Raw genomic sequence first — 27744 nt, 5'->3', positions numbered from 1 at the left:
TCTCAGCGCTGACCCCCAAGGCACCCCAAAAAAGCTGGGGGGACATAGGTTCCTTTCTGGGCACCTGAGCAATCCTGAAGCTTTCAATGAGTGATGTAAGTATCTAAAGACCAACACTGGCTCCTGGAGTCTTGGAGAACGAGGACGAGTAAGAGGGGAACATGAAAACAAGTGACACTGGAGGAGCTTCTGCTGGCTCCGATGACCCATGGGCATGTCTTGGGACCAGGGTGCTGATTTGGGAAGGTCTGTGTCACTGTGTTTTCATTCCTGGGAGCAGCTCAGGGAACCAGGGCTTGGTATGCAGCTGAGTCTGTCAGTCTTTTGACACTGTCCCATCCAAAAAGCTCCTGAACCCGCTTGCTGAGCTCACAAGCTCTGGCTCCTTGCCTGCTTCCCTCCTGAGGGCTGGTTGGAAGGCACAGGCATGGGCAGAATGAGCACTTACATATGTCCTGATGTCTCTGCAGTGACAAAAAGGATCATTTTGGTCACTACAGATGCAGTCAGAGCTTGAAGGACCAGAGACCCCACCACAGCCCACGCTGGGTCAGATCCAGCTGGCCTGAGTTTGGAGGCAGCTTGTTCAGTCCTGGCTTTCTGAAGGTTATTCCTTCATGGCCCTGGCTAGTTCCTTGTCCCTGAAGACCTTACATGGGTAGGGTGGGAGTCTGACAGGTAGATGTCCTAGGAGTTCAGCTTCCTGCACAACATTCCCAAAGTGAGCTGCCACTGGTGTGGCACCTGCATAGACCATCTCAGGGCATGTTTTCTACTTATGGCTTCCTTCATGCTCCTGCCCACCCTGCTGAGGATGAGACCCTGGGGATGCGGCAGCAGCTGAGGCCCAAACCCCTGCCAGGGACTGTCAGCAAGCCCAGGAACATCCCTGGGCTCCCGACGGGATGGGGAGATCCATCAGCCCGCATCCCAGCAGCACCCAGCCGAGCAGGGCTGGGGCAAGGGCTTCCAGCAGCGCTTTCGCCCCTCTTCCCCAAGTTGTTATTTCAGCTGCTGGAGCCTCGGCGGGGCCGACAAACACCCCGCAGGTGCTGTTTGCAAGTACCTTCCCCTCGGAACGCCCCGCGCCCCCCGGGACAGGCACGGCATACACGGACCCTTGTGCTCGCCTCCCTCCCGACCCGGCGGGTAACAGAGCCGGCTTTTCTGCCAGCCGAGAGCCGGGGGCAGCGCTCGGCCCGGGCCACCGCGCTCCAGCCCTCCAGGGCTGCCTCTTAACCTGCAGAAGCAGCGGGTTATTCGTGTTGCTCTTGGCAGGGACCCCCCCGGCCCTCCGAAAGGCGCGGAGCTGCGGGGCACGGGCCAGCCTGCGCTGTTTGTGTTGGACCCGCCGCGCCGGGAATTAGTTCAACTCAGCTGCTAATTGCTTCTGAAGTGCGGGGCCGTGTCGAGCGGACACGTGTGGGGACAGAGACCGTGTTTTCGCTCGGCGCTCTCAAGAACTCGGCGTCTCGCCCCTCCCGGATGCATCAGCCCCGCTGGATCCGCAGCGAGTGGAGGTGTTTTGGCCGTGACCCCCCTTTACCAGGAGCCCCGGTACGGAGATGCGATGCTCTGCTTTTGCTGGAGAGAGAGCAACCCCCTTCCCTGCCCCATGTCATCTCTCCTGGGCTGGGGAAGGGGGAACCGGTGGGGAGGAGGCTTTCCCAGCCCCGAATCCCCGTTCTGAGCTCTGCTGGTTCTCCCTGCCCTGTGTCACCCAGTTTGCTCTCAGGCTTCTTTGTGAGTTTGACTGGTGGGACTGGTGACTGGGAAAGGCAGGCAGTAGGAATGGAGGGGTTTGCCCTGCAGAAGGGCTTCTGTCTCCCTTGAGCACGGGCTGACCCCCTCCATCCCTGTCCTTCTGCTGTACTTGGTCCTGCCATAGCTTCAGGGCTGGGGTGGTGGTGTGGAGGGGTCCAGTTCCCTCACCTCCATATGAGCCTCACTGAGGGCAGGCAGGAGCAGAGAGGCCTTGAAAGCACCACCCTGCACATTGTATGGAGCGTTTCTGGCACCTCCAGACACGCTGGCACCCAAGCACTGGCATGCTGAGCATTTCCCTTTGCAGGCTGGACACAGCATCATTCCCTTTTGAGCTGGCCAACTTCACCACCGTTCCCTGTAGTACCAGCTGTCCATCCTGGTGGGAGGGGGTGTCCTTTCCCAGAGCCAGGTGGGATCTAGGGCAGGAGGGGTTGCTGCCAGGTGATATCCTGGCTTTGGGAAGAGGCTGCCAACCCTACCACCATCTTTCCTGCAGCCATGACCGTGCCATGTTGACCCATGGCATGTTGACTCCAGGGCAATGTGCAGGGAGAGGGCTCTGTGCCAGGTCAAGGACTGAAAACCCCAGGCAGCCTCAGGTCTCTGGGGTGGACATGGTCCCCTGGTCCTCATCCCTTGAGATTTAGCATTGGCTGTTGCTTTGAGCCTCTGTGGGCTAAGCCAGGCTGCCTGTCCTGTGCCTGCATCCCTGCTGGATGCTCAGCCCCTCCCTGGATTGCTGCCCCACTGGCCTGCATCCTGCCGTCCCGCCTGTGCCCTCCCCCAACCCCCTCCTCCCTCCCTCCCCCTGCTTTCCTTTAGTAATTGTCCTTTAAAAGCCCAAAGCCCATTGTCCAAGCGGGGATTAAGCACCATCTGTACAAACTTTGAGGCCATTTTCGGTGACTGGGAGGAAACGGGATGACTCAGAGGGACGTTGCGACACAGATCGGCTGTGACCCCGGCCGAGAGGGTGGATCTCTGCGGAGCAGCTCTGTTAACCCAGGCACCTCCCGGCAGCCTTTTGAGGCTCGAGGCAAAACAGCCAGCAGCAGTTTTCAGAGGGCTGTGGGATCCCCCCCCTCGTCTGTGAGATGTTTCCAAACAACCATCCTTCGTGGCAGAGCCTGTAAGTCCGTCTGGTCCTGCTGGTGGCTCCTGAATCATAGAATCATAGAATCGATTGGGTTGGAAAAGACCTCAGAGATCATCGAGTCCAGCCCTTGGTCCAAATCCAGTCCATTTACTAGATCATGGCACTCAGTGCCATGTCCAATCTGCGGTTAAAAATCTCCAGGGATGGTGAATCCACCACCTCTCTGGGCAGCCCATTCCAATGCCTGATCACTCTCTCTGTAAAGAATTTTCTCCTGATACCCAACTGAAATTTCCCCTGGCGGAGCTTAAGCCCGTGCCCCCTTGTCCTATTGCTGAGTGCCTGAGAGAAGAGACCAACCCCCACCTGGCTAGGACTTCCCTTCAGGTAGTTATAGACGGTGATGAGGTCACCTCTGAGCCTCCTCTTCTCCAGGCTAAACAACCCCAGCTCCCTCAGCCTCTCCCCATAGGATCTGGTTTGGAGCAGTGCTGGTGGGAAGGAGATGCAGTGTATGGACTTCACAGCAGAATGCTCAGGCCAGAAGGCCCACCCTTAGCGTGGGACCTCCCAGGACCCTCATGCTGTGACCCTTTTCCCTCGAAATGGTGTTGAGAGGCTGGTGAAGGTGGCCTTGGAAGAAGGTGACAGGAAGCCCAGCGTGCACTGAGAGATGTTGGGAGACGCCTTCTCACGGGAGCAGGAATAGGAAAGTTGTGCTCAAGTAGCTTCTCTCCATCCCACCTCACGTCCCCCTGTGCATGACATGTTCCCCTAGCCCCTTGGGACTGGGGTGGCACCCAAACTGAGGACACAGTGCATGGGAGGCAGAGCACCAGGCTGCTGGCTGTGCTGGCCCAGCAGCAAGGAGTGCTTGGCCAGAGTAGGGATATCCAGCAGGATGTTTTGCAGGCAAAAAGCAAAACCCTGCCTTAGTGAACTTCAATAAAAACCCCCTTTGATCCAGTGTCCTGAAGGAAGTTAGGGAAAAGAAAACAGATTAAGGTTGGGAAGACTGAGTGGATTAGATGTTTTGAAGGATTTGAGGTGATTTAGCTTATCCCATAATTGCAGGAGGTGGATCTGGGTCCTGAGGAGGGCAGGCACAACTAAGCCCAAGTTGCTGAACAAGGATCCCTGGGTGATGGATGTGAGAATGAGGAGTAAAGTGCTTCTGATTTTTGTGAGGGAAAAAGGGGATTTCTAGCTTGCAACTTTTCCCCTTTGCCCCCTGTTTTCCTTGTTCCCCAGCTCCACCATGGCTTGACTCTGCTGATGTGCAAGAAGTGATGCTGGAGCAGCTCTGAGCTCAGATCAACAGCAAGGATGAGGCAGGGCTGGACTTTGAGTGATTGCAGTGTTATGGGAGGAGCATCAGGAAAATGGTCCTCATTTGGAAGTGTTTTGCTCAGCTCCTGCTTGTGGTGCTGTCCATGCCCACTGCATCGGGATGGGAGACTGGTGTGAGATGTGCTGGGGGTGTGCATGTATCCAAATCTGGCATCCTGTGTGCAGCTCAGGGTCTTCACAATCCTGAGAGGTGATGATTGGGGCAGGAAATAAGTAGCTCTCAACAAGGAGCTGTGATTAAGACAGCTTTACACCACAAGTGCTGCCTAGACAGATACAATAACACCAGAAGTTGGTGAAATTATTAGACAGAGCTTAAGTAAAATGGTCTGAAGACAGTGCTAAGGCAGGTGAGTTTTTGCTTGACTGAACGTACAGAACAGAGAAGAAAAGGAGAGGAAAGAATTTCCCCCATGAAAATCTCATCTGGTTCAGTTTCCAGTGACAGTCAAAGAGTTAAAGTTGATATGTTGGGAGTTATGAGTGTTTATCTAAAAGAAAAGTGGCAGGTGAAAGGGATAAAATAACACAGTTTGTAAAGCAATGCAATATGTTTGAATTATCCGAGGATCAGAGTAGGAATTTGGAAGGTAATATTGGATAGAAGGAAATGGGAGATGGAGACAGAAATAGGATGGGGAAAAAACAGCTTGAGATGGCTTTCCCATTGGTTGCTACAAAGGAAAAAAATGGATTGTTATCATTAGGACCACTGTGAATATGTTTATTAGAGGGGATTTTTATTGTACTTTCAGAATTAAGCTCAGGGCCTCTGCTGTACCAGGGCACAGAACAGCCCCTCCTGAGCTGGGTCTGGCTGGAAAAACGTGCAGTACCATGCCCAGAACATCCCTGGACGTGGCCTTTGTGCTCAGCTGACCTGTGGAACACCCAGTGCCACCCCTGACTGGTCACCAGATGCTTTGTTTCCTCCTTGGTGTGGTGTGAGTGCTCAGCCCTGTGGCAGAATTGGGTTCCCCCCCCTGGTGCTTCTGCTCTTGCCTTCATATCACTGGGAGGCTTTCTCCATGGAGAAGGACAGGGGTGATGGCACTGGGTGTTCCACGGGTCATCTGAGCACAAGGGTCATGTCCAGGGGTGTTCTGCACGTTTTTCCAGCCAAACCCAGCTCAGGAGGCCCTGAGCTTAATTCTGAAAGTACAATAAAAATACCCTCTAATAAACAAATGTCTTGGCACCGTGGGAAGATGCATGGGATGCAGCTGGGAAACTGCTCTGCTAGGGGAGCTCGGGCACCTCCAAAGGGCTGTTCTTAAACTGTGGCAGAGCTGTGCAGGAAGATTTCAAATGGATTTATCCCAGTGCTCTCACTCTTAATTGGCTTCTATGACATTGGCTTCACCTGCTCTCCAGGCACTATCCCCAGCAGTCCAGAACTCAGCTTCTCCTGGGCTGTTTGCCTGGTTCTGGGATGTTTCCAGCTCATGCTGGCTGAGAGACTCAGAGAGGGCTTGGGGAAGTGGCAGCACCTCCACCGCTGCCTCTGCCTGGAGCCTTCTACCTGGACAGGCTCCCCAGCCCCAAAATCTCCATTCCCCTCCTCAGCCACATCTTTGTCCTGACCTCTGCTCCCCTAAGTGGTATGTTGTTGCCTCCAGCACCTAAAGCCCTTGGCTGGCAGCTCTCACAGCCACGGTGTTGAGAGATTCTCTCCTATCCCAGTCTTCCTGTGCCTTTGGCACTCCCTGAGGAGACCAGGATTGTGTTCCAGCCTCCCTGTGGTTTGCAGGTACAATGATACACACCAGCCTTCTCCAACCAAGAGAAGGTAAAAGAAAAAGCCTAAGGGCAGGGTATAATTGATGCTTGACTTTTCTGAATCTGCAGGCACCCCACAGCAAGGGCTCCCAGGTGACCATCATCCCAGTGGCATTCCTTGTCAGCCTGACACTTCCCAGCTGTGTCACATGGAAAATGGAGGCGACAAAGTGACTTTATTGAGGGAAAAATGTCACAAAAGATTGATTTATTTTGCATCTAATTCAGCTCTGAGGGCCTCCCAGATGTTCAGGGTTTCTTGGTGGAAATGAAACGGTTGCAGATTTTCCAGCTGGCCAGGGAGCAGAGAACTTACCCCAGGCCAGGCCCCAGATGAGCTATCTGCAGGGCTTCCACTGCTGCTTCTTCACTTTGAGATAACCATGGGGAAAGGCAGAACAGCCAAGGGTCATTTTTCTTAATGGCATCTTGGGGGTTTGGTCTGTCCCACTCTTCCCTTATGGTCCCAGACCCCTCGAGTGTGTCATTGTCCTGCTGTGATTGCCCACTGAAGCAGTGGTTGCCTCATCTCTGGAAGTGTCCAAGGCCAGGTTGGATGGGGCTTGGAGTGACCTGGGATAGTAGAAGGTGTCCCTGCCCATGGCAGGGAGTTGGATTGAGATGAGCTTTAAGGTCTCTTCCACCCCAAACCCTTCAGTGATTCTCTGATTCTGTGATCTTCATGGTGTCCTTGGAAGTGGCTGCAGGCAGACAATCACCCTGTATTGTTCTCAGGAAGCTTGTCTGTGCAAGGTCTGCTACCCTGGTATTCTGAGAGGCCATGTGAATACTGGTGTTAATTTTTTTTTTCATAATTCCATGTTTTTTCCCTCTTCAAATTAAGCTACATATCAACCACAGTACCTTGACCTTCAGCACTGCTCTGAACATGTTCTGTGTTTCTGTGGTCATTCTTGGACATCTTGTTTTACAGCCAATTTTGAAGGCCTCTATTTAATTTTCTGCAGAACTTCCTTCCTTGACAGTAGCTCAACAAGCAACTCAATGGTACAAGAGGGTGCCTGGACTGTCTTTTTCAGAAGCAGCCTGTAAACTCCCTTTCAAATTTCTAATTCTTGAGTTCAAGAGCCATTTGCTGACAAATTCTCTATACCATCTTCCTCTCCTTCAGAAAAGTGGAGGCTTTGAGGCTCTGTGAGATGCTGAATCTCCTGGGTGTCTTTGGTGGAAGCTGTATATACGAGGGAAGGTGCAGTGGGACTTTTGGTTCCTACATCCTTTCCTGGCCCCGGCAATTTTTCTGACGGTTCCTTGACATGTAGTGGGGTTGTGCATCTCCTGTTTCTGATGGTGAGACCTTCTTATGGACTGAGTTTGCCTACCCCCAGCTCAGGGAGGCTGGCACACCTGAAGAGGCAGACCATTGCATTTTCCAACCCTTGCTGTAACAGCCTCACCACCATCTGAGTAAAGAATTCCTTCTTAACATTCAATCTAAATCTCTCCTCTTTTAGTTTAAAACTGTTCCCCCTTGTCCCACCACTATCTGCCTGTGTTAATTACCAAGCAAAGCTGTGATAATGCAACAACTGTCCTAGAGCAGAGCCAGGAGAGGGACAAGTGGGCTCAACAGCCACTGAGGAGCTTGGGGTGGGTTATTTTTTGCACTTATGAGCAACTGATTCTAATTAAGGCTTGCAATTTGTGCTTTCACTCATGGTGAAAGATGGAAAGCTGGAAGGAGAAGAAGCTGATGGATCGTTTACCTGCTTTGGACCAAATGTCTGGTGTTGAGGCTCTGTCACCAGTTTGGGGATCTGCAGTGGCACAGAGCTCACCCAGCCAACCAGCCTTGCTCATGCACTCGGGGAAATACTGACAGTCAGATTTGGGACTGGGGAAGGAATGTGTGGCCAGCCTAGGAAAGATCCTACCTCCTGAGGTCTGAGCACAGGCACAAGGGTGGGGCTTGCACGTGGCCACATTTCTGGGTCCTCGAGGAGGAGCTTGGTGCAGAAACATCCTGAGCATACCTGTGAGGGGTGAGAAGGGCCGTGCCCAGTGCAGGTGCTGCTCAGGCACCAGGTGTTGGTGTGGTCCTGCCTCAATGAGCTGAGGTGGGGCCTGTTCCTCAGCCCGGCTCCTGCCCCTTCCTCCCCTCCGCCCACACGGAGCGTTACAATCCAGCCCAAGGCAGGTTGCACAATTTATTTTCCTGTGCTTAAAGCAGGATTTTGGCAGTCAGGGTTGGGAGGCCTCTTTGAGGAGTGCTGGCTGGGCGCCCTCCCGCCGTCACAGTATCACACTGCTGTCAAAGGCTCCGGTCCTCAGGGTGTCTGTCCTTCAGCGTGGCCTCGTGCTGCAGCCTCCAGCTGGGCAGCCAAGGCACTGCTGACATCTTCAACGGGTGCAGGTGAGAGCAGTGATCACCCCAGTGTGGGTGCTCCTGTGCTAGCCTGAGGTGAGACCTGTCACTCCCAGTTCCTGTGGGGTGGCAGCTTGAACGAGGATTGATCCTCTTCTGCTGCCTGCCCGTGCAGTGAGACACCATTCCATCCTTCAAATACCTGTTTGGTGGTACCAGACTCTTTTTTTTCCTGCTGCCTCTCCATCACCTTGCTTCCCTACAGCCAGCTGGTAAAGTCATGTGGATAAAGGGAGAGCAGGAGATACAGGAGAATTTCTGTGCTTGTTGCTGAAGGAACATGCAAAGGGATTTGGTGTAATGTTCACTGATGGTGTGAGCAGAGGGAAAGCACAAGAGTGCTAACTCATGCTCCATCAACACCATTAATGTCACCCACAGTGATTTAATTGCTTTGCAAGGAACAGCAGGTGAGTCTGAGCATGCCTGGGGAGGGAAAATGAGATAGCTGGGAGTGATGGAAGTGTCCGTGGCCAGTAAAGGGCACGAGGGTGGTGTGGTCAAAACACCTGGAGAGAATTACCAGCTCTGCCCTTGCACTTGGCTGTGCCATGCTCAGACTTGATCAGGGTTGGAGAGCTGGCAAATGTGAAGCCCAGAGCATGGAGTAGCTGAGGCTGAAGGTGCCTAACACTTGGAATGGCTTTTCCAGTAGAAAAGGTGAAGGGAAAGGAAGGAGCAGAACATGGTGGTGAAGCTGGGAGTTTGGGGAATAGGAAAAAATTGTGGAGTTACCCATTGGCTGGAGCAGGGTGGGGAGGACTTGGAAGTGATGTCCTGTTTCTGCCACGATGATCTCGAGTTGGCTGTGGGGCATCCAGGGAGGTTTATGAGTGGGAGAGGCTGGGTGGAGATGTGGGTCTGCGAGTTCTCAGAGGAAGGATGTGCTTACCAGGGACAAGGACCTGGTGCTGGCCCTGTGGGGCTGGGATGGGGCTGGGCATACTGGGATGTCCCCTGATGTGTGTGGGATGCAGGGGACAAGCTGAGCAGGTGGGGTGCACTGGTGGAGGAGGAGGACATGAACATCTTGCTCTGTCTGTGGTCACAGAGAAGCCAGCATCTCCCTGTGCCTTGTCTGAGCATCTTTTGTTTCACTGGAGACAGTCCCTGAGGATGAAGCTGGAGTGGGGAAGAGAAAGGCTGGAGGGGTGGGATCCACCAGAGGAAGAGAGGAGCTGTTGGAAGGAAAGGGTTTTGGGAGGCTCAGGCATCAACAGTTGAACTTAACAAAACACTCCTCAAACCCTGCCACCACGGAGGCCAAAGGGAGAAAAGACTTTGGCTTTACCATGAACCTGTGGAAAGGTGAGCTTTGAGAGCACACAAATGGAGAGCTACAAGTAGAGAAAGGAGACAAGGCAGAATGTGAGCACAGCTGGACCCAGCAGCAACATGAGCTGAAGCTCTAGACCATAGGGAACAGCGTGAAAAGGATGCAGCCAATGCTCCTGGCTTGGGGAAACACAAGGGATGAGTGGCTGAGAGTCACTTGGAACACGCCTGGCACTGCATCCTCTCCAAATCTAGCAACCCACAGGGCAAGAGGCAGCAGTCCCTGACTTGGCAGTTCTTTCCCCCTCCCAGCCCAAATAAACCTTAAAAAAACTGGCAGGATGCTTCCAGCAGCACACAAGGCAGCTCTGAGCCCTTGGCTGTGGGCAGAACAGGGAAGCACTGCTCTAAGCAGATGGATATCAATGCCTTCTCCACAGGAAGAAGTCACAGACTTACTGAAATCTAAGGTAAGTGGCCTTTAAATTAGCAGTATGGCAAATGGTTAGGGCAGAAAGACTAATGAGCAAGCTGTGCTTTCACTGGTGGGAAAGCACAGATGCAGCCTGTGATCCAAACACCAGCATCTCCTGAGGTGAGACAGGAGGAGGGCCAAAGACAGCCTTCGTGTTCCCTTTGCACTGTCAGGAGACACCACGTGGGCACCTTTCCTTCCACGTGGGCACTTCTCCTCTTGGGGGGAGACCAACAACCATGAGGTGTTTGCAGCATGTGCTGGTTTTACCCAGGCCAGCGGAACTGGTTTCAGGACAGGAAAACCCTGTGGCTTGTTCAGCACAAACTTATTATTTAATAGACAAAGTAAATATGAAAAGGCATTTCCTGACCCCCTCTGGTGCTGAAATTTACAGTTGTGAGAAGAGCCATGGTGCTGTGGAGCCGAGATATCTCTGGGTGACATTCGCAGGGTTCAGCTTTCATCGCAGCTTGAAAAAATCCCGTGTGCAGAGATTATCTCCACACTGATCTGGATTGTCTTGTTCAGCTTTGGCCCTCATCCTAGATGGACAAAGAGCAGAAGACTTGGCCAGTGGCCTGAGGTCTGTGACCTCCTCTGCATGAGCTGGGAAGAGGAGGAACAGTCTCTAAGGTACTTGAGGACTTGCAGCCTTGAGGGGCTAAAGAGATGGAGCCAGGAAACTTAGATCCCCTGGGGATTTAATGCTGCACCCTTGGTCAGCTGAGCCAACTGAGGGAGGCAACCCCTGCTCTGGTGAGGAGATCTCTGGTTTGCACTGAAGTGGATCAAACCAGTGTGCTCTACCTCAGGGCATCACCAGGGTGTCCCCCCCGCCACCACCCGGCCCCCTTTGCTGGAGGTTTATTGGACCTGGGGCTGAGCAGGCAGGAGGGAGGCAGCTGGGGGGTGCTGGGGGGGTGCCTCGATGCAAACCTCCCTCTCCCTGCGCTGCTTCAAGTCAGTTGTCAGCAGCCGTCCAGCCGGACGATGTCTGGAGACCTTCCAGCGACCACAGGCTCTCCCCCAGCCCATCACTGCCGTGGCACAGACGGGATTTCACATATGTCTGTGCATTCCCCCAGCCTTCCCCCTCTCAGGGAAGAAAAACAAGGCTGCAGGTTTGCAGGGACCCCCTCCTCCAGCCTGGAGGGTGATGGCCACGGCTCTGGGCTTTCCTGGACCATGCAGGGAGCTCCCTCCTACATAGGAGAGCTTGGCAATGCCACCCCACGCTGACCCCTTGCCACATCACAGGCAGATGTTCCTGTTGGCTTGAGGTGCCATTTTGAGGTTTTTCTCTGCTCGCCTTTTGCCTGTCAACTCACAGACCAGTGGGTGAGGGAGAGAGGAACCAGTTCCCTTTCCACCTCCCCTCTCAGTGCCCCTCTGCTTATTAATTCTCCAAATACTTAGTCCCACAGCCCAACAGCAAGGACTCTGCACTGACTCAGTCCCAGGCAGAGCAAAGCTGCAGTGGGTAGGACAGTGCCTTATCCCCATGGCAGAGCTCCAGGGAGCAGGAGGGGGCAGCTGGGGCCCTGCTGCACTAAATTTGTGTGGCCAGGGCACACATGGCAGCACCCCTCTGGTTCAGTCCTTCTCTCATGCTTCCCCACAGGCAAGACAATGATAGTGGCAGAGCACAAGCAATCCTTTTTTCCCCCAGCAGCCTCTTTCCCTCACCCCCAGCAATTGCTCCACTGTTATACTTTTGCTTTTCTCAGCATCCAACACGACAGGGACTGTCCCCCAGAGCCCTCCCAGGTCAGGAGAACAGGCATGTGGAGGAGGAAGAGGAGACCTGTTGTAGGATGCTAGTGAGCAAGGTGGGGGCAATTATGGGACAGAGGAAAAGAAACCACTGGCATTTCCTCCCATCAGCTCCCAGCTCCATTAAGAGTCAGAGGATTGCAGGTACCACTGCTCTTGGCTGTTTCCAGTGGAATGAGGTGCTGGAGAAGAGAGGGGGGGAAGGGAAGAAGCATGGTGGGACCACTGCATCCTCCAACAGCCCTGGGGAAACCACTGAGGAGATTCTGTAAATCAGGGTGGCCACTGGAACTGTTCCAAAATCCATCCAACACCCAAGAACTGCTCCAAAATCCATCCACTGCCCAGGAGATCATCAAGTATCCCACAACAAGGAGGTGCAAGAGTGTCCCCATGTTCCCTTTATGAACTGATCCCCCTGGCTGGGCTGCACATGGAACTTAAGTGTTGGGGGACAGTGCCACCCTGCCTGTCCCCTGCCATGCACCTGGCTGTGCTCCATCCCCTCCTGAGGCTCAGCCAGGGCAGTGGTGCTCCGGGGTGCTCAGCATGTGCCTTAAACAAACAAAAATAACTGTGATGGAAGGTTTGGAACGCTGCACTACCCTCGGCTTAAACATCTCCCATCTGCAGTGCTTTGGAGTCAGCAGGAGCCCATTGGATGGGAGCTGATATCCCACAGATCCCCAGCCAGCCCAAACTGGCACAGGGCACCTGTGGGCTCTGACTTTGGCAATAAATACAGCAAAGCAGACAAAACAAAAATAACAATTAAAAAAAAAAAAAGCCAACAGTGATCAAATTTTTTTTTTTTTAAACTTTAAATATTTTTTTCTTTAAAATCTGTTTTTTTTCTCTGGGGGTTTTCTGTCTCTGTAAAGAGCTGCGCTCTCCCCGCGGCGTCTGGGTCACATCCTCAGTCCTGGTCGTGGGGCAGGGGAGAGAAGCAGGGTCAGTAAAAGAGGTGCTCTCCGCCTGCATCACCGGCACGTGTGGATCTCCACCACCCGGTGGCAGGGTTTGCACTTGACGGAGCAGCACCAGTGGAATTTGCAGCTGCACCTTTCCACAACCTCCACCTCGTCCGTGTGAAAGCCGCGGCCGCAGCACATCAGCTCGCAGCCGTCGATGGCCTTGGAGGTCTTGTTGCACTGCCGGCCGCTGGTGCCCAGCACCCCGTTCTTGAGGTCGTGGTCACAGAAGTCGGGACTGGAGTCCAGGTAGACGAGGTCCTCGTCCGTGTGCGGCTTGAACTGGGAGTTTTTGGGCACCAGCACTTTGGTGGACCCGATCTCGCTCTGCTCGACCTCCGTGGCGCCGTCAAACTTCTCCTTGAGGACGTTGCCCACTTTGCGGAAGGGGGGCATGGCTTTCCAGCACGTCTTGAACTCGCACGAGCCCGACACGCCGTGGCACTTGCATTCCACCCGCATGTTGTTCAGGATCGCCTGGAAGGACCAGCACAAGGAACGAGACGGGACGGTCAGCACGGGAATGGACAAAGCAGGGAGGGCACAAGGGACGGGGTCAGTGCAGAAAGCACTGTTGGTGGGTATGAGCTGGTGGGGTTAAAGGAAGCTGCAGAGCCCAGCTGGGATGCCCAGGTTTCCCCCTGGCCGTTACCTTCCTCCCTGCCTCGTTGTTGTGGAGGTTCATTAGTGCTCTGTTGGAAGAGGCCCCTTTGCTCCTCTCGCGGATGTCGACGAAGGACTGTGAGAAGGCCACGCCGTAGGCGATGTTATCGGAGCAGCCCGACCACTGGAACCCTGAGGCAGAGAGCACAGATGAGACAGGTACAGCCAGCCTGTGGTGCTTGCACTCTCCAGCCCTGCTCTTTCTAAAATCCAGCTGGACTGCCTGGGGGATAGGGGAAGCTGAGACACATGGGCGAGACACCTTCCCCGCCCTGTGGGCTATGCTCCCAGGTGCCTTTTTGCAGGACTCAGTGTAGACTAACAAACTTTTTCCTCCTTTCTGGATGGCTCCAGAGAGTGGGTTTGGGTGCCCCCCGCCCCGTTTGGACGCTCACCCTGCGGGCTGCCCCCCTGCACCGTGCGGTCACATCCACACTTGTCCAGCTCGCCGCTGCTGCAGGCGCGGGTCACGGCGAAGGCCACCCCTGCTGAAGAGATGGCATAGACGAATGCTGCCTCCCGGGTCCCTGCAACGGCACAAACCACGGGGGGAAACATTGGCAGCAAATCCAAGGCAACGTGAGTGGGATTTCTAGGGGTGGGAGGGGGGGTCCAGCCAGGTGGTCAAAGGTCCTCGGTGGGCTGTCGCGTGTGTCGCTGCTCCTCTCCCCTCCTAACGCTGGTGTGGCACGTGAATCCCCTTGAAAAGCTGGTCTGAAAGCTGGCTCTTGGCAAAATATGCTGTGCAGAGCTATCAGGCTAATCCCTTTGCTCCATCACTTCCTCCCAGGATGAGGTACCCCGTGCAGGACCCTCATCTGCCCCATCCCCAGGGACACTGTTTGCTTAGTGCTAAGCCTGGACCCAACTCAGCAGAGACCTCTCAGCACTGGGAGATGTTTTGCAGCAGTGAGGGCCCTTGCAATAGTGAAGGAGCTGGGAACTGCCCCACAACACTAAAAACCATGAACGATGGACAAGTGATAACCTGGTGATGGGAGAGGCAGAGCCTGAACTGCCAGTGTGGGGAGAACTCTCCAGAGCTTTCATGGAGAGACTGTCTTGCCTGGTGCTCACAGGGCACCTCTGCTATGAAATCCCTCCTGCATCCAAAACAGCTGGCAGCTTTCCACATCCAGGAACACCCCCTGCAACTCCTTGCTGTCCTCTCACACAGGGTTCTGTAGCTCCCAGCACCTTCCAAACTACTGTGCAAAACCCTGCTCTGCTCCCAGACCACCTCTAGAAACCCCGCTGGTCCTCAGCGTGCAGGCCTGTCCCAGCTCTTGGTGCCACACAGTTGGGAAGAGCTCCTTTGGGAAGCTGGGGGCACCCTGGGTGTGAACACGCAGCGTGTCATGGCCAGGGATCAGCTCTTGCAACACCCACATCCCCAGTGTCCTCTGAGGCCAGCTGAGGATACAGACTCTCCATCTCTGAGCAAGGAAGGCTGGCATTTGGGGTGGTCCCATGCTTGGTGCAGAGGGAGGATGGCCTGCGAGCAGATGTCACCCCGGCTCGCCGGTCGGGCAGAGGGCAGCTACTTTGGTGGTCGCAGCCCAGACCTTGGTGGCCTCGCTGGCAGTGGCTGAGGAGGACCCAGCCAGCGTGGGGACTGAACAGCCTCCAAGTTAATCGAGGTTAATAGTAGGATCGTGTTGGTCGGTTTGTGCTGTGGCTGCCTAAAAAGAGACGACTTTTAGTTTCTGGTATTTCTGGTATTTCCAGTCCCTGAACCTTCATGAGAAGAGATCTTCACCCCTGTGTTGAGGGAGGGAAGTCAAACAAGGAGCTGGGGGGATGCTTTGGTCTAGGGGTCCTGGGATGGGAGGTGAGATGGTGCCTCAGAGACAGCACCTGAGGGGAGGCAAGGGATGCTTCCCAGATCTCCAGGGTTTTTCCCCATCATCTCCTCACCCCAATGCTCTGGTTTGATTACAGTCCTGGGCCCCTGGGAAGCCTGGTTGCAGCTGGGACCAGAGGGGTTGGGGGCTGCCCTGGCCACATCCGCCCCGAAGGCTGGCAGCTGGCGGGTGGTGGGCGATGATGCTGTCCTTGAGGGCCCAGCTGCTGTGTGTTTTTCCTGTGCCAGGTGGTAGCAGGCTGTCCTCCTGAGGGCATTCACTGATGCTCTGCTCAAGAGTAGCCACATGCTGGCCTGGCAGCAGCCGCTGCTTCACCACTGCCCAGGGAAGAGACCGAGTAAATGCAGGCATGGCTTTGTGGAGTGGAGCTCCTGGCCTCGGCAGGAAAGAGCTGAGATCCACAGGGTGATTTTAGGACCCCTGCTCAAACTTGCCCCGTACTTGTCAAAGGTCTCCTGATACCCTGGGCTGGTGCCTCCATAAAATGGGCGTGAGAAAGGTTCAGGAGAGCTGTGGAATGGCAAGTGTCTGGATACGTGGTCCACAACACAGTGAAAAAAAGAGCCCTGCTGAAGTGCCCGTCCGCCCTAAGATCCAACACTGGGCCATCCATTCCTGGCTCTCCCCAGCCACCGTTCAGGGGCAAGCAGGCAAAAATCTGCCTACAGCCCCCCAGACTGCTCCTGTAGCTGTTCCCCCAGCAGCACCACCCCAGGCACACCCTCTCCTGACTCACCTTGTGTCACCACCTTGCCGAAGACGGGCAGGGTGTCCAGCGTGGAGCAGTTCCAGCGGCGGTTGCGGAACTGGTACTGGCACTCCTCGATGGCCAGCTGGGCCCCGCGTCGCACCGAGTCCATCACCTCCAGGTTCCTCTTGCACATCTGCACCTGGCGCTGGATCAAGCCCTTCAGCTTCTCGCAGGTCTCCTCCTCGGAGATGCTCCCCACTGAAGACAGCTTTGCTAGGTACCTGTCACGACACCAGCACGGAGGGTTAGGGGAGCGTGAGTGCGTGTTCAGCTGGGACACCCTGGGACACCAAAATTCTCACCCCCTCGTAGCTGGGACCTGGTGCCTGTGAGGGGTCACCTTAAATGTCCCATGGTGGTGGCTCTGCAGGAGGCATTTTTGGCTGACAGAGAGCAAGCCCAAAGCAAAACAACCATCCCCCTGCAGCCCAGTCCCTGTCTCTCGGGGAGTCCAGCTGCTGGCTCCCCTTTGCCTCTGTTGCCTGCAAGGAAGATATTTTCAGCGTTGTCTGAATGTGCCCGGTCAGGTCTCCTGAGTACCGGCACATCCAAGTGCTACTAGGAAAAGCCAGAGGTCTCCAAAGTCAGCCAAAACAAGCAGGACAGGCACTTGGCTGCCAGCTCCATCTGCCACACTGCTCCCACAGCATGGCTGTGTGCTCATCACCGGCAAACATCGCCCTCCAAACCACTTCCCTCCTGGAGCCTGCTTTTAGCTGCCCCAGCCCCCAGCAGGCAAGGATGGCCTCTGGGAGCTGCCAGGTTTCCTTTCACTTGGGATTCAAGCAGGGCTTGAAGTGGGGAAGAGAGAATCAGGAGCCTGCAGGGGCAAAATTTCACAGGCCGGGCACCTCTCCCACAAGCCCAGCTCATGAACAGGGCTATGAGGTCTTTGCTGACCTGGAAAAGACTGGCCCTGTGTGGAAGGGACCATGTGCTCTGCTTTCCATAGCCCCATCCTCAGCAGAAGGAGTCACAGAGCTGCTGTCAGCATTAGGGGAGATGAGGGAGCTTATCCTCTAGGGGCAAGCACCTGGAAAGCTTTCAGCATCTTCTCGCCCAGCATGCGGGCATGATGGTCCCTGCTGCACATCCCAGTAACCCAACCCACCACCCCCTGCTGGGTCGTGGGAACAGTGTCCATGCTTGCCCATTTCCCAGCTCTGGATCACAGAAGAAGCTTAAGAGAGACCCAGTCTGATTATCCAGGCTGTGGGATAATCCAAGATACTCTACAGCTATTAATACCTGTGCTGGTAGGTGGGTGTAAGAGACTCCCTCCGTCTCGTGGCTGCTGGCAGCTGCTTCAGGTGGCACTACCGTGGTGAAAACCTGACCTGCCACGGACAAGGAGGGTCCCCTGCATGGGACAGACACATAACTCACACTTGCACCTCCCCACTGGCCACACCGAGCTTCAGCGTCCTCGGGAATCGCCGGCGCTGGCTCACGCTGCTGCCTCGTCTGCACCAAGAGATGCAAGTACCAGGGGGAGGCTGTTTGGAAACCTCATTCCTTGACTCTGCATTTCCCAGCCCTACAGAGCTTGTGGGTTTTTTCTGTTTGCTTGGTTTTTTTTTCCCTCCTCCTCCAGAGTTGCGACATCCTGCTAAGGATTTTTCCTTTGAAGCCCTGCTCGCCTCCGAGAAGTGACTGTGCAAAAGTGGCTCCTGCTCCCTGCCTGTTCCCATTTGTCCCAGGAGCCAGATCTGCTGACTTCAGCCACAAAATCAAGTTGTCACAGCCTCTTCCTCCCATTAACCCTGCCAGTCTGCCCCAGGAGGAGAGAACAGGATTTTCTCTTCTGTGCATCAGCAGAATTATTCACCAGCTTGGTTTCATGCTCACAACTGGGGGGCCGTGGGAGCCAGGGAGAAAGCTGTCTTGGCTTGTGGTGTCCATGGGGAGTCTGCATGGCGAGATGTCAAAAGCATTCAGCTTTCCCTGTGCATGATCACTGGAGGCAATGCTTCTCTGACAGTGGGAAGCAGCAGGCTGCTTTCAGAGCCAAGTGCTTTTCTAGCCTTTACACCAGCCAGGCATCTTCGCCCAAGGCTTCCTGCTCCTCCAAGGGCACAGCCCTGTTTGCAGAGGACAGGACCTGATGCACGTGGGTGGCTTTGAAAACCCACCATGGCCAAACCTGGGGCTGCTCCCACACCTTGCAGTGAGTGTCCCTGTCCCTGTGCTGCAGTCCCAGACATGGAGTGCAACAACTGCTGCTCTCACATCTTGCTGCACTTGGCTGACCCGGAGTGAAGGCACCAAACTGCCTCTGGGAGCTTTGAGGAGTTGGATGCTGAGCACACACACGGAGTGCCTGTAACAGCTCTATCCCCTCCCAGGTCCAGCCATCATTCCAGCTTGGGCATGGGGAAGCTGACACACACCAGAGCAGTGAGATTCATCCCAGGACAGTTGGTTGATCAGTTTTGAGCCTGGAAGCCAAGAAAAATCAGATTCTATCTCCAGTCCCGATTTGGCTTCCCCCATGCCAGCAACTCATTTATCATGCCAGGGAACCAGCTCCTGCAAACCCACAAGGCTGGTCCTGTGGATGAGTCAGTGCCTGCTCTGACTGCAGGCACCTTGGCAGGAGAGTGCTTTGCTGCAGGTGTAGCAGCCACATTAATATCAGCTCTGCTCAGGCCGGGGCATCGTCTCATTTTCTAATATATATTTCTCAGCTCGAGATTCTCCAGGCAAATGTGGATCAATAAATTCAAAGCATGAATGAGGAAAAGCGCGACAAGAGCCTTTCAAGCTTTTCCAAGGAGATGCACCTGATAAGGTGCCTCCCCAACCCACATTTAATGCTGTTTGGGATGATAAAACAAAGGCCGAGGATGCTTCAAAGATAGGTACAGCTCTCCAAGAACAGGTCTGGTAATTTGTTTTGCAAGGCAGGCAAATGAGATGAAACTATCCAGAACGGTGCTCTGGCCTCTTTCCCCCCTGACAGGTCCTCTGTGTCTCATCATCCCTCCTCAGCCCGTGCTTGCTGTGGGGATGGAGGTAACTGTGCCTAAAATGCCACAATCCCAGCTTGTTAGCAATCCATGAGAACCATCACTGCTTTTGGAAAGGGAGGAAGCTCCAGGATCCAGAGGCTGAGGCAAGGATGTAAGGAAGGATCTTTGCTGAAGGAGCTTTGAGGCTCTCCCACTGTGTCTCTCCACACCACATTCAGGGGCACCGGACAGACCATCCCCTTTCCCCGCTCTGGGGCAGATAATAGCGAGACAGGAGATGGAAAACATGCTCTGCCCTCCCCAGCACTCAGAGACACTTCCACCCCACAGCTCATGGAACAGTTCTCAGGGCTGTGGAGCCCAAGCAAGGCACCAAACCCATCTGCAGCATCCCACAGTCCCCACGGAAACGTGGCTCTGGCACTCTGCCTGGTCCTTAATAAGAACTTTGCTTCAAACTTTGTTTTCCTGGGCTGAGGTGGCAGAAACCACAGACAAAGCCTTTATCTACCTGCAGGGAGAGCCACAGGCTCAGCAGGAGCAACAAAGCAAACAGTTCTTGCCCTCTTCGAGGTCTCAGTGCAGATCTCCACTGTGATATCACATCTTGATTGCTGTGCAGAGCTTAAGGCTCACATGCAGCCTCAAAACAGCCCTGCTTGTGGAAAAAAACCCACCCAAATAATGGAATACTTTCTTCCTTTTCTAAGATTGGGCAAAGAACGTTTCAAGGGGTGAGCTGCTGCCCACAACAGTCTGTCTTCTTGCTTCATCGTGGCCTTTATGTTTCTTTTCTCCTGCCTTTAAATCTAGGCAAGTCACTTGCAGAACAACATCCCTCTTAATAAGCCACTCATGTAAGACAAAACTGACAGAAAGCCCTTTTCTTTTATCATCCACAGTATTGAGATCAGGATCGAAGCTCCATCATTTAGGCAGCTGCAATTAATCCACCCTGCAAGATGGCAAATAAGTAAACCTCAAATCCAGGAAGATTTTGAAAGATGGTGGGAGGGAATATCAGGAAGGCCTGCTTAAATAAAAAATTATGATTACACTTTCAGGGGGAAGAATAATTGCTGGAATGACAAGGAGACCTTGAAAGAGCCACAGCAGTTGGCAGACAAAGCCAGGAGGTGAGGGGTGGACATTGCCTGCCATGGGAAGGTGTGGAAATTTCAGTCATGGACAAATTCTTAATAGAGGCATGTCAGGGAAGATGCAGCAGATGTCTTGGAGAAAGCAGAGATCTCCGGTGTTCCTTTTATTAAAACAAATAAGTTTCAAGTGTGCGAACTCTTTGCATTGTCTCATTTTGGGAATATTTTCCTGAAGATGAGAACAGTCAGATCCAGGTTGGTGGCATCACTGACAAACCATTCAACAGATGTTCAGAAGTCAGGTAAGCTCAGCAAACACTGAGCCTTCCCAACCAAGGCCAGAAAAGGCTTCTCCAAGTCTTAAATTGCAAAGATGCTTCAGCTGTCTGAGAGGCAGCAAACAGCCCCCTGCTCATGGAGGGGTCAGCAAGAGCACCTCTTTCCCTCCTGAGGCTGCAGGGACAGTCAGCAGTGACTTGGGGTTGTGCTGAGGATTGAGACTGCTTGTGTGCAGGCAGGTTTCTTCTGGGGAGGAACAAAAGGGTTGTTCAGGATGTGAAAAACCCATGGAACAACGCCATGCATCCCTGCATGCATCTATCTAGGCAGACAGATGGATGCATGCAGGGAGAGGCACTGACCAGTGTTGTGGCTCCTTGCAAGGAGCCATCCTGCAGCTATGGAGAAATGGATAATCTTTTCCTTTGGATCATCTTTCCCTTGTTGCTTTCCCCTTCCAAGGGGGGGTGAAGCCATGGAGAGATGTCCCAGGGCTGGCAGCCAAACGATGCAGGCAGGCCAGAGAGCCCCTACAGGGCTTAGTGCTACTCTCCCTGTGCCAACAGGGCCAGGCTGGAAGGGACCACCACGTCCTTGGAATGGTTCCACAAGTCTGCCAGCTTGGGCAGCTCCTGTCAGAATTTGCTTGAGACCTGCAAGGTTGGCCTTGTCCAGCTGCTGGCTCTGCAGCAGGACTTGTTCCTCCCAGGGACTGGGCATACCCCTCCTGGGATTAGATATCCTGCCTTTCTATCCCTTCCGAGTGCAAATCATGATTGACAAAGTCATCCTCTGAGAGCCTGTCTGGTCTCTTCCCTGGAAGAAACACAGCTCTCTGTCTCAGTCCTTCCTGTCACAGTTAAGGCACCATCTCTTGGCTGAAAGCTGCTTTTCACACCTACTCTCCACCTCCAATTAAGAGCTGCCAAAACAGTCTCCCAGGAGGAGGCACTGCTATGCTCACCATGATGTGCCTACAGCCCCACTGTCTCAGCTCAAGGGTGAGCCTGCACCTCCAGTCCTGTCCCCTGCACCTAACACCAGGTGCACCCAGCAAACACCCACCTACCCGTGCAATATCTCCACTTTGTAATGGGGAAGAGCAGGGTGGAAGCTGGGAAGAGCTTAAGCAGCATCCACTTAGGCAATCTGCTTTGAAGGTGAAGGAAACATCCTTTACTACATCTTCCTTTACAAGTCAGCAGAAGCTACTCCTGGGCTCAGGTACAACAGCAATGCCTTGCTGCAAGAGGAGGCAAGTGCAGGCCACCAGGCCAAGCTCTGTGGGAATTCCCCTCCTGCAGCACTCCAGGCTAGAGATGGCTGGAGAAAATCTGATGAGTTTTAAGTTTTTTATCAGAATTTGCAAATACATGGCGAGAGAAGCCTTCTGCAGGATTAGTTTGATCTCGCCCAACTTGCAACAGACCCCAGGCTGCTCTCCAGAGGCCAAGAGATTCAATCATTTCCCCCCCCCCCCAAGTAATTTCATGAAAGCACAATACTGGCTCCAGTTCTGCTGAGCCAGCCAGATCCTGCACAACACCTTCCTGGCTGCAAAGTGCAACAGCCCATGGCAGCAGGTCCTACAGGGCCTGGAGGATGCTGCTGGGGGTCACTCACAGGCGTGTGGGGGTGGGTGAAACAGGGGTTACCTGCACTAGGCACCCAGAGCAGAGTCTGCCATCTGAGCAGCCTCGGATGACTGACAGTTTTGTGGATGCACAAGGCTTTAAGAAAAAAAAAAAAATCAAGTATCGTAAGAACCAGTGTCACTGCACTCATAAGGAAACACAGAACCTCCTGGAAACTGTTAACCTAAGGACTGCTCAGCAATTTCATAATTTCAAGAGAGTGGCTGTAATACACTTCTCTCCATCCACAAGGATGAATTAACTAGGAGGACAGTAGCTCTCAGCAGAGTAAAATAAACTTTTTTTTTGCTTCAATGCAGAAGTCCAGTTCTGATTCATGGAGTCATAGAAAACCATTGCAAAAAAACCCCTGCCTTCCTGTTGCTCATATTTGGAGCTGATCCAGTTGGGCACAACCTGGGGTGCAGAGTGGTTTTATCTCCCTCATGTCCATCCTCCCTCTGCTGTGAAGGACTGAGGTTTTATTTGAGGCTTTCTCAGGAAAGGACAGAAATGTCCATCGCCACTGAGGACCCAGAGAGCAGAGAGTTCTCCTCCACTCTGACAAACGCAGCCCTGAAGGGTGTTTGCCAGACAGGACCAGTGCTCAGAGATAAGCCCAACTGGTTGGAAGCCCAGTGCCAGGATTGGCAGAGGCTTCCTGCCTCTGCAGGGTACAACCCATAGCCAGTCCATTTCTGTTGCTAAGCTAAAATTAGCTGGCTCTGTCGAGAGTGGCGAGACTTGCAAATAAATAAGAATTAAAATATATTTCCAGTGGAGGCTGATGTTTTCACTCTCCCACCCCACCGCCTTGGGAATGGGTGTCATGGGTTCATGCACTGACCTCATGGACCTCCCAGGATGCCCAGATGCAATGCAAAGGAGCCCTGGGCACCCCAGCAGTGGAGAGCCACTCGTCCAACCCACAGCATCCTTCAAAGCAAGCAAATTCCTCATCAAACCCGAATGCTGTGACCCACCATCCCAGCTGCTGGAACACATGTGACTGGGGAACCTTCCTGACACTGTCCTCGCAGCAAAAACCAAGAGCACAGAGAGGGAAGCCCTGGGGGCACCTGCCAAACCTGCACAGCATCCAACGGGAAAATGCTGGACCGGTTCCTCGCCGGGTGGGAGGTGGGAGGGTCGCAACGACAATGCAAAGAATCTGGTACAAAAATCACCTGAAACAACTGAAGTCTGGTTTGAAACCAGAAGGATGCAAATGTAGGACCCAGGTATGCTTCCTCCCAAATCTTTTACGTTGCACAATGACCCAAACAGGCACAAAGGAGCATTCAGGCTGCTCTTGCAGCATCCCCGCTGCAAAGCTGGCAGGGATGAGCAGGGAGAATTGGGCCCTGTGTTTGCAAAGCACCTTGTGATGCTCGGATGAAAGGGGGCCAGGAAAATCCAAACTCCTTTTATGCCTTCCTCCCCATCCCTTGAAAGTGGTTAGACAGCAGCTGCCTAGCCAGCCTTGATTGAACACTCACAACTTCAAACTTTCCCAGAGAGCTCAAATTAATTTTTTTTTAAGGGTTTAAAAGCCCATCCGTGATCCTGGCCCTTTAAGCCAAGTCCCAAGCTCAGATGGCAGTTTTAAACCCCTGTAAATAGGGGGTAGACGGAGCTGCTGGTGGCACACCCTGCTCTGCAGTGGCATAACCACATCTCAGACCATCCCTGTCCAATATGGAGAGCCTCCTCCAGAGCCAGTTTTAGCTGCAAGAGGCTGTAATTATTCCCAGATAGTTTGATAACCAGGGATCTCACCCTTAAAGGATCCCTGCCCTGTTTTATCTGATGTTTTCTGGGGCACAGGATTGGACTCTTATCATTCAAATTCCCTAAACAGCTACAGATCATGGCAGCCCAAGTACCTTATGCAGTTAAGTGGATGCTTACATCCACACCCCACTTTGCACATTTTCTAGTTCACCTCTTCAGGTGGACTTCTCTCCCTCCAAAATAGGTAAATAAACGAATAACTAACTAAACCTCTGTCACTGAAACCAGAGCCCTGCACTGCCATGCCAGCTGTGGAGAGATGCTTGATTGGCTGAAACTCTCTACAAAATACCCCCAGCACTCAGGATGGGTTTGGAGCACCGAGAGGACTTGCATGCAAATTCAATCACATCACTGCAAGTGCAGGTTCAAGAGCTGGATTGAGTCTGTGAAATGCAAGTTGCTTTGGAAAGTAACTCGGCTGCTTCCCCTGTATAAAGCAAACTTCTCTAGAGACAGAGCAGAAGGACCTTCCCGTGCACAGCGAGATGTAAAAGGCCCTTCATTTAATTTTACAACTTGTGCCTGAAGAGGCAGGAGGCAAAAGTTTAAAAACTATCTGAGCCTTCAAAGGCAGGAGGAAGAGCAAGCCTAAGGCTTTCATGAAAAGGGGGAATAGAGCATCTCTTCAGATTTGGAGAACAGAGGTTTTTCTAGATAGGCAACAAGCCAAGCAGCAACTCCCCAGACTCAAGACGCTGAGAAAGCACACCTGAGGTTTGCTTTCTAACCAAGGAGAAAGTAGCTTGGTCTGTATAATGAAAAGATTTGGCGAAATCCCTTCCAGCACAATGACTGATCCCTCTGAGCAATCCCTACACGGTCTCCTTTTTATACAGGATGGGGCAGCTCAGCACGGCCAAAACGAGCCCTTTCCCCACAAAGCCGGGCTTACAGAAACCCTTCAGCTCAAGCGTTGCAAGCAGCATCTCTCCAAAGCGCTGGGAGGATGCGAGTCTGGACAGGTCGAAAGAAGCTTTAGGGGGAGGGAAAAAAAAAAAAAAAAGTCACGACTGAGCTTAATCACTAATCCAGCAGGTTCCTGGAAAAGCAAACTTCACAGGGCTGCCACTCAGCGCACACACCTCTGTGCAGAGCTATGCGAGGCTGGATCCGTCCCGTGTGCTGGGCGCAAGCTGGCAGCGCCCAGGGGTAACGCCGAGCATGCCGAGCCCACATGCGTCAAGACATACGAGGCACGCTCATTCCTCGAATATCTGATAACTCCTGGGATCCTTCTAACTCTGTTTATTGCCTCCGGCAGCCTTTGTTTCTGATGTGAGAAGATAAACAATGGGAATTGTCTTAATCCTAAAGGCAAAGAATAAAAAGCACTGAGCGGGGGAAGATCCTTTTATCATGATACATTTGCAACATCAAAAAAAAAGCTGAGCCCCTTCCTTTCAAACGCACTGAAATGTATCTGCTTTTCCTCCCCTGTTGGCAGGAATGAGCCCTCCGCTCTGTGCCGCCGAGCCCCCCGCGCCCACCCTTGCTCCGCCAGCACGGACGGCTGCACACAGCCCTCCCCGGCTATTGCGGCGAACCTCTCCTTCGCCTCGCTTCCCAAATCCGATCCCAGCTGCGTGCGGCGCCGGGGCTCGGGGGGGGTCCCACCTCTGCGCATCCGTGCGGGGCAGCTTGTTGACCTCGCTTAAGAAATCCCCCTTTCCCCCCGTGCCCGTCCCAGGGCAGCCGAGGCTGCCCCTCGCCAGAGACCTGCCATTATCCCCCAGGGCTTCCTCAACGGGACCTTCTCCCTGCAGGAAAAACACTCCCACAGTTCCCAATATACCTTCGCCAGAAGCATGACAGCTTAAAAGACCACCTTGATAGCGGGCTATGATCCACCCACCACTTGCCGGAGACGCGTGGAGCGCAAGTCGCTCCATCTGGCAAAGGAGGAGGGGAGGACTAAAGCACTAACGCATCCCAGACAGCTACCGCCGGGCGAGCACCTTTTCCCACAGGCAGGACACTCGGGGAATGTGACCCGGCGCTTTCCCCAGGCATAGGGAACATCCTCCAAACCCCACCCGCGTCCCACAGCCTCCCAGCGAGACGAAATCTAAAGGCAGGAGAGGTGGGAGCCGTATCTGGGATGCAGAGAGGACCCCTCGCACGGAGAATATGTTTGTGGGACCGTGGCCACCCCGAGCACAGGTGTTGGGAGAGGCACAAGCCATTCAGGATGTTTCATTCCGGCAGCCCCAGGGACTCCCTGCCCGGCCGTGGTGTACCTGCCTTCGCCGGCAGAAACCCACGGAGGGGAGATGGAGCTCTGTGCTCCCAGCCACAGAGCGGGTCTGCCGGGTGCGGGCACGGGAATCTGTTCCCGTCAGCCGGCGACACTCGGAGCAGGGGAAGCACCAACTCCCACCAGAGCAGATTTATTAGGAGGAACCGGTGCCTTCGTTCAAAGTTAGGTGGGAAAGTCCTGCCATGTTCCATCCCCTCTGGCCTGGGCGGAGGGAGTGGAGGGGGGGGTCTCTCCAGAAAACAGTCCCACCGCCTTGGCAAACACGTAGGAATTTTCCAGAACGATTTCCGCCCCTGTTTACCTTACACATTATTTCAGTGTTTGTTCAGCGGGTTCCCGATGTCATCGGGCTCCTCTGCGGTGTGCAACAGCCCTCCGGCACCCGTCCTCCTGCCGGGAGCGGCGGGCCGAGGCGTGGGCAGCCCCGCTCGCTGCAGATCCCCGGGGCCGGCACGCTCGGCCGCCCCAGCCCTGCCAAATCCTCCCCTGGACCGCTGGCCCTCGCGTGGCACCTCGCCAACCCCCAGGCCCCGCTCCGACCCTATGCCCCGACCTCCGCCCGCCTCTGGCGTGGTCAGGATCCGTAACTTAAGGACAAAAACAGGGGGACGGGGTTCGATAACCGGCCCCTGTCCCACCAGCCGCGATAACACGCCGTCACCGAGCGGCTGGGGAGGGTCGGCATCCCCCGCCGCCCACCTGCCTGGGGATGAGGGCTGCGACCCCACCGGCACCGCGCCGAGGGTCAGCGGGGACAGCGGGGACCGGCGCGATGGGGACGGGCGCCCGATGCCGGGGACCGAGGAGCATCGCTGCGGGGAGGGGGGGGGGGTCGCGCCCCGATGCTCCCCGACCCCGCCGCACCTGCTCCGCACCCCCGGGGGGGGGCTACCAACAAGTGGCGGCGTGTCCGCGGGTCTCTCCCACCCCCCCCCCTTCCTCCTCGTCCCGTGGCTACTCACAGCCAGTTGCTGGCGTTGGCCGAGAAGGTGGCGAGGATGATGAGCAGCAAGGAGCGCAGGGAATACTCCGGGCTCATCCTGGAGGGCAGGCGGGGAAGAGACCGCGCGGAGCCGGCGGCGGCAGCGCCCCCGGCCCGGCCCACCCCAGCCCGGCCCGGCCCGCCCCGCCGCCCCCTGCCCGGGGCAGCCGCCGCCAAGGTGGGCGCGGGCAGGAGCGGCGGGCGCTGCCCGGTTGCTGAGCCCGCGGCGGCCGCCGAGCGCGACTGTCAGCGCGGCCGGCCCGTCCCGGGATGGAGCGGCGGGGCCGGGGGCGGGCCGGGGGCGGGGGCACACCCGGGGGCCGCCCCGGCCCCGCCGCTCCCTGGGCGGGACCCGCGGCCGGGGACACCCCCGGGGGCGGGCCGGCGGCGGGGAGGGCACCGGGTGGGGGGTTCTGACGGCAGAGGGGGCACCGGGAGCTCCTCCGGCGACGGGGGGGATCCTCCGGGAACCCCCCGCCCTGCTGCTGCCCCCACCGAGCGGCACCTCCGTGTGGGGTTCGGGGGGTGCGGGGGGAGAGGCGGGGGAATCCCGGAGAGGGGAGGGCGCA

At 54.8% G+C, this 27744-nt stretch overlaps 1 protein-coding gene across 1 annotated transcript; it reads right to left on the bottom strand.

The window, feature by feature from the left end:
* Positions 1–12653: 12653 nt before the first annotated feature.
* WNT4 (Wnt family member 4) lies at positions 12654–27430 on the bottom strand. The gene is made up of 5 exons (XM_051786342.1): positions 27156–27430; positions 16140–16375; positions 13934–14065; positions 13528–13670; positions 12654–13352 (listed from the first exon to the last, which is right to left on the bottom strand). The coding sequence occupies exons 1-5, from the start codon at positions 27230–27232 to the stop codon at positions 12885–12887; spliced, it is 1056 nt and encodes a 351-aa protein (XP_051642302.1). The 5' UTR covers positions 27233–27430; the 3' UTR covers positions 12654–12884.
* Between the last annotated feature and the right edge of the window lie 314 nt (positions 27431–27744).

The sequence above is a fragment of the Manacus candei genome, unplaced genomic scaffold, assembly GCF_025592945.1.
Source record: "Manacus candei isolate 608988 ecotype Guabito, Panama unplaced genomic scaffold, ASM2559294v1 h1tg000022l, whole genome shotgun sequence".
In the NCBI taxonomy this organism is placed as follows: domain Eukaryota; kingdom Metazoa; phylum Chordata; class Aves; order Passeriformes; family Pipridae; genus Manacus; species Manacus candei.
Note: the sequence above shows the minus strand (reverse complement) of the source record. Positions and strands in the feature narration are given on the sequence as shown.

What these genes read in the sequence shown, in the direction of transcription:
- WNT4 (XM_051786342.1), bottom strand. Translation starts at nt 27,232, where the DNA reads ATGAGCCCGGAGTATTCCCTGCGCTCCTTGCTGCTCATCATCCTCGCC. An exon ending in CGGCAAGGTGGTGACACAAG is followed by an intron (nt 14,066 to 16,139) that starts GTGAGTCAGGAG and finishes GTGCCGTTGCAG; the next exon opens with GGACCCGGGAGGCAGCATTC. An exon ending in GCAGGGGGGCAGCCCGCAGG is followed by an intron (nt 13,671 to 13,933) that starts GTGAGCGTCCAA and finishes TCTCTGCCTCAG; the next exon opens with GGTTCCAGTGGTCGGGCTGC.